The sequence below is a fragment of the Crocodylus siamensis genome, chromosome 2, assembly GCF_052110815.1.
Source record: "Crocodylus siamensis isolate JL-2025a chromosome 2, ASM5211081v1, whole genome shotgun sequence".
NCBI lineage: Eukaryota > Metazoa > Chordata > Crocodylia > Crocodylidae > Crocodylus > Crocodylus siamensis.
This window is the reverse complement of record NC_143396.1, coordinates 230,279,624-230,292,952: the sequence shown is the minus strand read 5'-3', so window position 1 is coordinate 230,292,952 and position 13,329 is coordinate 230,279,624. Positions and strand designations below refer to the sequence as shown.

Sequence of the window (13,329 nt, the reverse complement as noted above, 5' to 3'; positions counted from 1 at the left end):
ATCTGTTTATACCCTGGAACACAGCCCAAATTTCTTTAGTCTTGGGCCACTGTGGTAAGCACAGAGTTGTCCAATCTTTCAAGGCAAGTTATTTTCCGTTATCAAATAGGATTTACAGCACTTTTGTCCTAAAGTATATACAGCCGCACACTGTTCTTGTTTATGCTTGTGTAAGCCTGTGAATGCATTGGTGTAAGTAAGGGCAGAATCTAGCCCACAAGATTTCCCCTGGTGCTTTAGTTACTTTACTCAAAGATTACAGATTTTTGTCTTGTCACTAGATTTGTCACTGCCTGGTCACTTTGCCCTTCCTGGCAGGCCCAAATGTCCCAGATACATACCCTACATTCTTTCCCACAAAACTGTTACCCACCTTTCCAGGCCACGAATTGCTTGGCATTGAGATAGTCCTTATGAAGGTGAAGTCCATGCATAAAATTGACATCTTCTCCAGTGGAAACACGAGAGCTAAAGAAACCCTGAAATAAGTTCGAGAAGGCTCCACCTGGCATGACCATCCGAGTCTCTAACTCTGAGGTGTCCACTGGCTTGTAGCCATGAGCCTCATCTACAAAAGAAAAAAATATCCAGAGTTCAAGCCTAAAGTTCACTATCCCCTAATCATTTAGCCCTGGAGTCCTAGGAGTCTGATACTTTTCTTTATAACCACTGGGCTCTTCATGACCAGTGCTATATTTTTAGTGGGAGTCACCTCCAACCTATACTTTGAAAATGAAGGGTGTTATTAAATCCCCGTGTATAACTTTATGATGAAAACTCAATTAAGACAATTATCCCTAACCTGATTACATCACAGATCTCCATTTTGGACAGGGCATGATTTTTACCTAGTTACAGAGAGAAATAAATAATATAAACCTTAAACATACTGTACTAAGTGGGTTTGAAACAATTGTGATATTCCCAGATCTGCTACCTTCATTACAACTGTAGTATAAATAAGGCTTAAATCTGAGGTTTTTGTGAATTTTGAATACAGTTGTTGTACTTATCAGCTTTTGCTTTGAGTATTAGTTGGTTGTAAAAAACGGTTCCTTGCTTCCATACAACTTTAAGAACAGTCCAACATATCTCTCCTTTACCTGCAACTTTGATGGCATCTCTCAGAGTTTCTAAGAACCCAACTTTTGAAACAACCACCTCTTCCCAGATCTCATCTAAATTTGCAGCAAAGGCACTGGACCATATTCCTGACAAATGATAAAAGATAAAGGAAATGATTAAATTAGACTTCTTAAGCACTGAACAGCACTGTGCCAATAGAAAATGACCATAGTCCATTTCAAACACACTAGATGTACCATATTAAGGACACAGCCTGGGTAGGACTAATTATATATGATTTTAAAGAATGCTGTTAAGGCAGGGGCAGGCAACTATTTGGGCCCATGGGCCACATAGGCAATTCTGGGGAACTGTCTTGGACCGAACAGCATCTCCCCCTCCTCCCACAATAGCCCAGAGCCCATGCCCTCTGTGTCTCCTCTCTGCCACTGCCACCAGTACCCACCAGCAGCTGAGCACACGGTCCTAGCACCAGCCCCAGTCCACTCTGGACAAAGTGGACCAGCACCAGAACAGCTGGGTCCTGCATTCACAACCCTGACCCCAGCCTCGCCACCTGCCCAGAATGAGCAGCAGTAATAGCAGGGGCAGCAAGGCAGAAACTGCTGCTGGCCACAGCAGAAAAGCAGGCCCTCCCCTTCACTACTGCTGGGCCTTTCTTGCTGCAGCTTCCCAGAGCCCACACCCAGGTTGCCCTACATCTCCTCTCCACTGACCTGCTGGGAGGCCCAGAGGTAGCAGTGACAGTGGCAGAGAGGAGCCACAGGGCAACCCAGGTATGGGCTCTAGGCAGTCACAGCAAGAAGGGCCTAGCAGCAGCAAGGGAGAGGTGACTACTCTTCTCTTGTGCCCAGCAGCAGTTTCTGCTTAGCTGACACATCCTGGGTGGGCACATCCAGAGTGGACGTGGGGCAGGCCAAAGTCAGGACTGTGCATGCAGATCCTTGCTGGTCTGAAGCTAGTCTGCTCCAGTTGGGGCAGCTCTGGAGCTGGTGCAGGATAGGCCAGGCCTGTGCCAAGCCTGTGAGTGTGGGTCCCCACCAGTACCACGGGGCTGGAGCCAGTGGCAGCAGCTAGTGGCAGTGGCAGTGGGAGCCAGAAGGAGCTGCTGCTGCCTGGGCTGCCTAGAAATGCAGTTCAGCTGCAGAGCCACCCCAGTCCTGTCATGCTTCTGGGAGTAGCTGTATGTGCCATGGCCTGGATGGCACCTGGCCTAGGTGGGACCAAGAGACCCACTGCAGACTGGAAAAAAGTCCCTCCATGGGCCAGATCCAGCCCACAGACCGTACTTTGCCCATCCCTGAGTTAAGGGGACCAAGAGTATGAATAAATCCCTAACAAGTTTCTGAGGGTGTTATCCTGTACAGAATAATATTTACAGAACAGTATTTCTAGAAGCATCGGAACTTACCCTGCAGAAAGGAAATCCTGGGCTCTGCACGTTTCTCAAGAAGCAGTCCCATGAAGAATTCACTGCCAAAGTCTTCTGTATGGATAAAGGCTCCATACTTGAGGATACCAAACTCATGTGGTGTGAATTCACACCATTCTGGGAAAGAGTTAACCAAGATAATTATCTCTTGAATCCATTTGAACAATCCTCCCTATTACAATAAGAATGCTTTATAGAGAACCTCTGCCCGGTCCCATATCAATGCCCATGCTTGTATATGTCATGACTAATCCTTTAATTCACCAACTTTACTAGATGAAATTCTCCTTCTGGCATATACATGGGAATTCATTTGTAAGAACAGTAATAATACACACATTTTTAGTGGGGTCAGGAAGAAGTGAAAAGGGAATTGAAAGAAATATTTTGGTGCCACAAAAAAGCATAATTAACAGAATTTCCAGTCAGTCAAACTATTTCAATCAGGCATGTCTGCATATTCAAAATACTACTGAAGACAAAACCAAACATACATTAAACAGAGATGCCCATGTGCACACACATGGAAAGGTAAACATATGTAACAAGTGTCATTGACATAATGGGATGTTAAAATCCATGACAAAACTACCCTGGGAATGTTAATGAGAAGAGGAGCTCATCCAGTAAATTCAATGCAGAAAGAGCACACAGGAGATATTTGCTGCTACCCACCACTATTACAATTTACCAGGGGTACCCACTAAAGAGGGACAAATCTGGGCCTTAGAATAGTGACAAAAGTAGTTAAAGCTGAGGTAGTAACTGTTTGTAACAAAATTTAAAGAAGGAAACCTCTTCACGTCATGTCATACCTGTAAATTTATTGCTGCCAACATGGGGTCTTACATTGACTGCTGCATAGACAGGGAAGGGGTTTTGTCCCCACCTGACTGCTGCCTGCTGGTCAGATAGCTTTGATGGATCCTCCTGGATATGGCAGAATAAAATCACATTACTATGGTGAACAGTTTAGCCTTTAAAGAGATTCTTCTTGCCCTTGCAATATTGTGTGGTAGGGGTAGCCTATCACATAACACAAGGGCAAGGAAATTGTCAAATAACCAAGAGTCAGTATTATTTGATGATCGCTCAGCTAATAAACACATATTCAAATAAACTCAAAAGCATTTCATGGAGAAATTGGTCATCTAAAGAGGGTTAAATTTATAAAGAATATTATTTAAACGAAATGGCACTACCAACTTTCAAAAGGTAATTCAAACCAACAGATATCTATCTGCCTTCTCTAGGTTTGGTTTTTTTTTTTGGAGGGGGGGGAAGGGGTTAATACATCAGGGAGTCATTTTAGCTTTTCAAAGGGCGTATGCAGATTAATAATTATACCAGAAACAAAGGATACTTGTATAAGTTGTACTCCCATTCTAATACAATAAAGGGCTTATTCTGTCTGTTTGTAACGCTTTTCGCCAACTTCACATGCACTGCTGAGATGGTGGGCAGTGATGGGCCCTAGTTTGAGCTGCTGCTGGGGAAGTTTGTGGCAGCAGCAAACACGCCCCAGCTGCCCAAGCAGCAGGGCTTCCCCACGCCTCCCTGCCACCCATCCCAGTGCCCCCGCAGAACAGCCAGCAGGGAGAGGGAGGCAGCAGGCAAGCAGGGAGGGAGGGAAGTAAGGGACCGGGACAGGGGGAGGTGAAGGGGGGGCCATGGTGGCAGCTGTTATCAGGGTCAGGTTGCGGGGAGGGAGGGGAGCAGGAAAGAGGCCCTGACAACAGCCAGCAGGGAGGGGGAGGTGGCAGGGAGGAGAAGGGGCAGGATCATGCTAACAGCTGTTGCTGGGAGTGGGTGCCAGGGAAGGAAGGGGGGGAAGCGGGGAGGGAATGTGACAGTGGCACCCCCCCATCGCCTGGCCTCAACAACAGCTGGCAGGGAGGGAGGGAGGGAGGGAGGGGAGGGGAGAGGGAGAGAGAGGAGGCAAGGGGAAGTCTTGCTGTGAAGTGGAGGCAGGTGTTCCACTATAAGGAACATGGAGACATAATAGCTACATTATAATAGCTGATGCCCAGTCTCCAATGGCAACACCATAACCTCTTTTAAAGTGGCCAAAGTCATGCAAGTTTCAATTTTATGTTTTAGCATGCAGAAACTGAAAACATATGAGAAAACTGGGCGTCTCATTTTTCAGTCCTGAAACCAAGTTTTTAAGCATTAAGAGAGACCATCAAAAAACGAAAACCAAACATAAAATACAAGACATACATACTTCACTGACCATAACACCGTGAGCCCCAGATCCTGGAATTCTAACCTTATCTGCCCCTTAATCAGCCTTCACCCTGGGATCATATACATAACATCTTTGTGTATAAAGCTTCCCCACCTGCAAAGTGGGATAAAAGTTCCCTGTTTCTGCAGTGTTGTGAAGATCAGCTAACTCAGGGGTTGGCCATTTGCAACCTGTAGAGAGATTTTATCCAGCCTGAGTATCTGGGGCACAGTAGAGGAACTAGGGATGGCAGCAGCCCACCTTAGGTCCAAGCTACATTAATTTAGCCCACTGTTGCTAAAAAGCTGCAGATCTGAATGCTAGCTAATGGTTTGTATGCATTTTGAAAATATAAACTGGTCTGCATATATTGTATGACTGGCTTATGGTTTTAATCACTATTAGATGTTTCTTTTCTCCTGCAAAATATGTTTAATCTCTGAGAAAATTCTAGGCAATTTGTCACAGAGATAAGTGGTAAGCTGGCCCAGGCTTTAGAGAAGTGACAGCCTTGCTACACATTACAGTCTGAACTTCTCAAATGTTGATCAGTGTTAGTGTTAGCTTGAGTTTGGAGCAGTCACACCTTAAGGCTATAAACTTTCTCTGACTGTCCCCCACCTGCACAGCTGTGAGTTGCCACTACAAGGAGGGTGAGTCAGGATGTGTTTCTATCCCTGCTACAGGGTGGGGTGTATGAGAGATGGGTTGAGGGGGAGGACAGGAACATAAAGATGGGAGATGGAGAGTTAATGGGATGGGGGTGAGTAATGAAATGGGAAGTGGAAAGGAAATGGAGGTGCTGGAAAGGTGGTGAAATGAAATCAGCCAGCCAATGAAGAATAAGATAAAAATAAGTAAAAGAAAAAAAATGTAAAGAAGTAAAAAGGAAGTAAATTAAAGAAGGTCTCATGTTTTACTAAACTGGGATTTTGGTTTAGGGAGTAGGGCACTGATCGTGCTTCCCAGCGTGGCTGAGAGATGAAAGTAGTGAGGAAAGGTCCTTTTGGGGGAGCAACTGTCCCTGCCCCAAGAAAGAAAATAGCTGAGACAGCTGATCTTCACAATGCTGCAGAGACAGAATACCTTTACCCCACTTTGCACATGGGGAAGCTTTTTACACAAAGATGTTATACATATATACCCAGGGCAAATGCTGGCCCATCCCCAGTTCATAGGGACCCAATCCAGCCCCCTACCTTACTCCCCCAGCACCTCCCCTAGACGCTACTCCTGAACCACAACCTGACTAGCTGGCATATGCTCTGCAAGCTGTTTGCATGGGGGTGTATCTCTAGGGGTAAGAAGGTCACATCCCTGCAGGGCAGGAGGGAGACTTGGTTCGTGCTGGAACCCCCCTATCCCCCTCCAAGCAGTAAAGGAAAATTTGTCCACACAACAGGCAGGTGGGGAGGAGACACTTGCATCCTGGGATGCTGGAGAACTGCAACTTGTGCAGCTCATTTGTGGGGAGTGGCCATACATTAATGGAACACAAACAGGGTAACGTGGATCAGAGATAAACCTGCCTTGGAGTCGCATGACTAAGCCACCTAAAGTGTACTCAGAACTAGTTTCAGGTGGTAGTGTGTGGACAGCCCAGGGGTTAAGAGCTCCAAGAGTTGCCTAAAATCAATGTGTAATAAGACCCCGAGTCTGAAGTTACCCTTCCCTTTATTAAACTCACCCTCAGGGGATGAACCATTCATAATTTGGGACTCCCATTACCTTCTGGTGTAAGAAGTATTCAATGATGAGACCCCACAAGTCCGTAAGGGTAACCTTCCGCCCTTCTTTCTCCAGCAAGAATAGCTGATGGAAGTAATATGCCAGGCGCTCAGCAGAAAACGCTCCCACTTTGCTGCTGGTCACAAGTTGTCGAGCAATGCCAATTGCCTCCTGGAGGTCCTTGTGGGACCAGTAAGGATCTTCATAGAGTTTAGACAAACACCTAGAACAATATCCACCAGGGGTTTAAGTTAAGAAAAAAAAATCAAACTAGTACACAAGATACCAAAATTCCTAGGGAAAGATTGCTATTCTCCTCCCATTGTGATCAGAATACAACCAAAATTAAAACACAGATTTTTTTTGTGTGTATATCCTTTGTTAATTTAAAATGCATAGCAAGTTACATGGTGGAAGAAATTTGATTTTACAGAGTTTGAGCCTCAAAACTTTACATGGTTTTAAAACCTTAGTACCATACCCCATTACATATCCTCAGAATTTCAGTGCCTCCCTAATTAACTATTACCATAAAGAAACTTTTCTAATGTATCCACCACCATTTATATCTAATGTCTGAGACTTTCTACATGTCCCCTTTACCTCTACCCTGAACATTCTCTGGATATATCTCTCTCTCGTCTTCTCTTCCCCCACCATCCCTTTTCCCTTCACCATCATTTCTGCTGTTTTTCTTTACAGTTGAACTCCTCTCTATCCATTAATTATAATATTACTCTGTACCTGGCAACCTTGATCTCACTAAAATCTAGTTCCTTAGTAAGATGAATGTCAGTGGCAAAAAAAAAAAACCCAGGCCTCAGATCTGGCCTATTCTAACTACAGTTGCAGTTTGGCAACTTCAGAAAAGAAAAGTGTCTATGAAAAGATTGTATGGATTAATGAAAAAAATATTCATGGTAAAAAAAAAAAAAGGAGGCAAAGATATGACTATTTTCTCACATATCACACACCCCTGAAAAAAGGCAAGCATCTTGTTTTTGGAAGATGGAATAAAGGAAAAAAGATCTTACCTTGAAAATACCAATATTTTCACAGGAGAACATAGGCAGCTGCAAGAGGGAGGAAACAAAAACTTGTGGCTGTTCTGATAACCCTCTAGCTGCAGGGCCCAACAGATATGAGAGAGAGAGAGTGAGTGTGTGTGTGTATATAAATGTACTGTGTATAAATGTATAGAGGACCCGGGCAACTATAGGCCCATTAGTCTTATTTCGATCCTGGGGAAGTTTTTTGAGAAGATTATCCAGGAGCACATCTGGGAAGGACCTGTAGGGGGGAAGATGCTCAGGGGCAACCAGCGTGGGTTCATTAGAGGCATGTCCTGTCAGACCAACCTGATTGCCTTCTACGAGCAGGTCATAAAATCATTGGGCACAGGTGTCACGATGGATGTAGTCTTTCTGGACTTCAGGAAGGCCTTTGGCTAGGATCTGGAACCAACTTCCAAGGGAAGTGGTGCTGGCTCCTACTTTGGCGGTCTTTAAGAGGAGGCTTGACAATTACCTTGCTGGTGTCATATGAGCCCAGTATTCACTCCTGCCCAGGGCAGGGGGTCGGACTTAAAGATCTACTTAGGTCCCTTCTGACCCTACATCTATGAATCTATGGCACTACACCTATATCTTTCTATAGATATAGATATAGATATTTATTGCTATGGATATTATATACACACACATATAAGCACTATAAATTTTCTTGTTTATGGAAGAGGTACTGTGGTAGGGCACTGTGTGTGCCTGCCACTTTAAGGGCCTGGAGCTGGCAGCCACCAGGTGCCTGATGAGGGCAGCCATTTTGGCTGTTGGGCTGCCCATATAAACATGGCATTTCAGCTGCTGGGGGCCAGGCAACAACACTGCCTGGCTGGAGGGCTGCTGATATCATCTGGAGGTAAGGGAGGAGCTGTAGGGGATGGTAAGGAGGCTCCTGGTCCTGGTCATGACCTAAAACTGTACCCTGCTGGGAATGGGTGGTCTGGTGGGCCTCCCAGTGGTGCGGAAGACCCCAGGAAATGCCAAGCCAGTTACTACCTCGGTGAAAGGCAGGTCGGGGTGCCTTAATCCCTAGTCCGCACAACCAGGTGGGTTACCCCTTTGTTTGGATGGCCCAGAGGGTGGACCCTCAGAGAGAGAAAAAAGGCCATAGACTCACACCTGTCTGGACTTCCCCTGACTGGTCCATGCTGGGGCCAGGACCGATAGGGTCGAAGGGCCAGGGGCCCACCACGAGGAACAGCCAAGAGCTGAGGGCCTGGGGTTCTGACTGGCCTGGAGGTGGGTCAGGGCTAGTGAGCTGAAGGTCCTGGTGGGGGGACCACACCCAAAGCGGAAGTGGTTCAGGGAGCTATGTTGCCTGGTATGAAGGCAGATGAGACCGCCTGACGAGAGGAATCCAGGAGGGCTTCAATTAGGAGGATTCTGGGGCCCAGTGTGCAGGCCGGTGATAATGATAACATCAAGATGCCATCTGCGAGGCTTGGGCTGCAGTGTAGGGAAGGAAAGGAGCTGCAGATAGCGCCCCCTGACATCGGGGTAGGAAATGGGCAGCCTCCCACTTAATTACATCTTTAAATAATTAATTAACAACAAGGTGTGGAGGGCAAGAACATGGGCGGTTAGCTCAGGAACAGGTGGGCGGGCTATGGTCAGATCAGCCCCGAGCAGGCCCCCTGTTACAGGTACTCAGAACAGTAGTAGAGCAGCTATAAAAGCACTTAAGAAATTTAAAAATACATGAGCAAATATAGACACTAAATAGCAGAGGCTGCTATTTAGCAGACAATAGCAGATATCTTTATCATAAATCATCCATGTTAGTTGGTATGGTATCAATTCTAACACTGTCCTGACTGTCATTATCAATGTAATGTATGCATTGGGTAATGTAATGCATTGTGTGCGCTGAACATGTATGTGACTGTGTGACTAAAGGGGAGCAACTTTGTGGAGGCTTGTTGACTGATCATGGGCTACATGGACTAAAAGCTGGTTCTTGGGAACACCTCCAGAGGTGGGCAGGGGACCCCATGTGCTGAATGTATGTACTCCAGCAGTACTGACCCCTACCTGTTTACTTTCCCTCTGAGTGTATGTTGTCACACTGTGGATGCCTATTTACCTATATTTGTCCTTTCCCATTGGCCTGTTAGCCTGTGACCCTAACCCCTAGGATACTCAATATAAAGTAAATCCCTCATCAGCTGTAGTGACTGTGCCTGACACTGCAGGGGTTTGTTACATCAGGTCAGGGAAAATGTTCCATGTACATACCAGTTGGACCCTGAGATCCCACACAGATAGATTAGGATATCCAAGAGGTTAAGCTTCTGGAGACCTAACAGATTGCCGTAGAGTGCAGTCATGGCTCTCATCCCACCTCCTGACCCCACTACTGCCACTACCGGGACCTAAAGGAAGAAAGAGACAAAAGACTAGGGAAAAACATGATGGAATTATAGCCACTAAATTACGTTACATACAAGGGTCATCCAGTTTTAAATTTCATTTCACAGATTTTCTCCATCATATACAAAAATAAAAAGCAGGAAGCATGGAGACAGGCTAACCTACCCAGGAAAGAGATCTGCTCCTATTAAAAGACTGAGTGTACATGCAAATCTTTAGCTACTTTAGCCTCTGGAGTGTCACTTGGGCGGGGGGGGCACTATGGCAGAGTTGCTGCCTTGCTACAGACTCAGAAATGAGTTTGAACTTCACTCTGGACTTGCACTATCTCAGTCAACCAATTTGTGAATCGCTACCTGGTCATTCATGCAAAACGCATTGCTCCCTTGTATGCTGTGGGTTTAAGAAGCTAGTATACCTTAAACAAGGCACCCTCATGGGATGCTAGACTTCATGGACCTTTGGTGTTATTCCCTGCTCCCCTAAATTTTGTTCAGGAGTCTGAAGACAAGCTGCTGTTTAGGGCAGAAACAGAGACAGTTAACAGCTCAAACATCTTTGTTTCTCACTGAGACCCTTTTCTGTGTTCTATACCCCTGCTTGGTTCCTGTCAGCCCAGCTGTAACTATGGTATGTCCTACATAATGCGTTACTATTTCTCTATCTGCAGTTCAAAATCTATTACTACTACTTTGAGTTTCACTGAAAGCATAGTACTACTCTTTCCCCTGATTATAGGCTTGTCTGATAGCTCTGGAAGGGGAGTTTCCTACCTCATTCTTCCTAGGTTTCTTTGGCAAACCTAGAAGCCTCCTTAGTGTAAAAGAAGCTCTTTCCTTCCGCCTGTCCAAAAAATCTCGTTCTCCTTTAGCAAGGTCAAAACTGAGGCGCACATCAAGTTCCTGCAAGCTACCCACAAACACAGAGGTGGAAAGGGAACAGCAAAAAAGAGAAATGAATTTTATTTGAGATTGGATGCCTGACACCTCAGTAGTTAAGATCAGCTGAGAAGAGCCTGGATGCTAGGCTAACTCTTAACAAACTGCTGAATTGTGCACTTGTTTATGCTTTGATTAGCACTGTCTCTTTAAAAAAATAAAAAACCTGTTAAAATAAGAAAAGCCATGGGGAGGGGAGGGGCAGGAATCCATGCTTCCATGTCCAAACAGACATTTCATTCCAGTACCCCAGATCAACTTCATACTATTTAAAATCTCTGTTCAAAGCTCAGTTCTTTTGCAAATATGTTTCACAATCTTGCTCTCTTTCATCAAATAATTATACATTAAAAACTAAACAAATATTTAATTAGAGGGGCACTGATACATTGGTCCGATATTGGATCGACACCAATATAAAGAAAATTGGTGTGACGTGGCCGATAATTTGGCAAATAAATGCCTGTGCATGAGCACAGCTGCAGCGCGGCACACAGGCAGTGAGGGGCAAAGCCCAGAAGCTTGGAGAGCTGCATGCAGCTGGTAATTCTGTTGTGGCAGATGGGGTAGGAGGGAAGGGGCATGGGGGGAGGGCAGATCAACAGCCCCTGCGGTGCGGGAGGGAGTGGGGCAGACACTACCCAGCCAGTGTGGTACAGAGCTGCAGCTCATCCAGGAAGCTGGGGGGAAAGGGGGCAGCTCCCGCTGCTGGGCATAACCCAGGAGGGCACGGGGGGGGGCATGTGCCCACAGATCTGTGCGGGGGGAGGGGGTGGCTGCAGCTGCAGGCTGGGGCTGGGAGGCTAAGCTGGGCTCTGGGCAGGCAGTGGCAATGCTGGGAGAATGGCTACCAGGGGGGTGGACTGCAGCCCCCCCAAATTTCACCGTGGCCCCCCATTTCAGCACCACTGCCACCTACCCCAAGCCCAGCCTGCACCAGCCTCCCACTGGGAAGAGCACAGCGCAGCCTGCCCCTCCCCGCCAGCGCAGATCCAGGGACAACAGACTTACCAGCTGCCTGCAGCTGTATCAGAAATTGGATCACTATCAGCTCCTCCTTAAAAATTGATAATTGGTATCAGCCCCCAAAAACCTTTATCAGTGCACCCCTACATTTAATGATTGCAATGGTGTATACTGACAATTTCTCAAGTAATCCCTGTATTGAGTTTTAAAAAGGTAACTTTTAAACAAATTTCATAGATTTCATAGACATTAGGGCTGGAAGGGACCTCAGAAGATCATCAAGTCCAGCCCCCTGTATCATAAATGCAGCATAAATATCAAAGAACACATTTAGAAACAGAACACCAAAAAGGTAACTAAAGCTACTGGAAGAACCTTGAAGCACTCACACACATGCAGGCACACACAGACCTGCGCAGTCACTTTACTTTAAAGAAATATTCTTCCACAGCTCTCCTTATGTATTTGCAAAATGCTTATGCTCTACAACAATTTATATTTCTAAACAACATCAAAAACTTTCCTGAAGGCAGATGTAAAAGGTGATTAGAGGAAATCTGTAAACTTTCAGCAGGCTGAAAAACAAATTAAATATCTATAACTGAGACAATGGATTGCAGTCCAGGCCATCCTCACAGCAAACTCTAAAACATCTCAGAAATAGTTTTTTGTTTTGAAGAAATACAGCCTACCAGTGGTAAGACATTTTACAATTTGGAGCTGAGTTCAGGTTTTCTCACATGCTCCCACAAGTTTTAGTTCATGGTGGGAGCTGCACAAACCAATTTATCCATCCCAAGTTAATAATAATTTTAGCTTTTCCTTGCACAGAGTTTCCAATACCATGAAAACACATTTGACATTAAGGCTACAGTGAACTGGTTCAACAGGAGAAGAAAATCCATTGTAATAGGAATTGTAAATGGAACTGAGAAGTTGAAATAGTTAAAAGACATATTTATAACAAGAATAGCATCTACTCATCATAAGCTCTTTAATGCAATTTTGGAGTATCAGACTCACCATTCTTCAACCTTAATAGTCAGATCCACACCTTGTTCCTGGGGGAAAAAACCCCCCAAAAAACAAAGCTGCAGCTAAGACAGTTTTACAAAAGTCCACACTAGTAATGTACAAAGAACGGCCACAGCTTATGATAAAAATTACAATCATATCTATCCAGAAGTAAAGCTAACTTACCACCATGTGGTTTTCCAAACACAAAGAAAAAAAAATGAATGAATTAGCCAGATTGGCCATTATTTTATAAAGAGAAAAAACTAGCAATGAAGGGAATCAAACAATATGTATACACCTCTGAAAGTCTGCCCTGACCTGAACACAGAATGACTTGTCACTATAAACAAGAAGGTGATCCATCCTTCGATATTCTGACATAAAATTGAATTATTTAATAAACATACACACTTTAAACTTGTTACTACACTAAGGCAAACTGGCTTGGAAAGAAATCATTTGTTTCAGGAAGTTATTAGCAAAAGTCCTGAAACTCTTACA

The 13,329-nt window shown here is 45.0% G+C and overlaps 1 protein-coding gene across 1 annotated transcript in view; it reads right to left on the bottom strand.

Annotated features, from left to right (window-relative positions):
• The window catches only part of LOC149871840 (cytosolic phospholipase A2 zeta-like), a 37,495-nt gene that overhangs the window by 4,839 nt on the left and 19,327 nt on the right, over positions 1–13,329 (bottom strand). Inside the window, exons 10-17 of the mRNA XM_090033356.1 lie at positions 12,835–12,872; positions 10,681–10,816; positions 9,773–9,909; positions 6,477–6,699; positions 3,334–3,448; positions 2,498–2,635; positions 1,104–1,211; positions 374–568 (exon numbers count right to left, since the gene is read on the bottom strand). Coding sequence (XP_089889482.1) covers positions 374–568; positions 1,104–1,211; positions 2,498–2,635; positions 3,334–3,448; positions 6,477–6,699; positions 9,773–9,909; positions 10,681–10,816; positions 12,835–12,872 — 1,090 coding nt within the window. The remainder of the gene's footprint in view (positions 1–373; positions 569–1,103; positions 1,212–2,497; positions 2,636–3,333; positions 3,449–6,476; positions 6,700–9,772; positions 9,910–10,680; positions 10,817–12,834; positions 12,873–13,329) is intronic.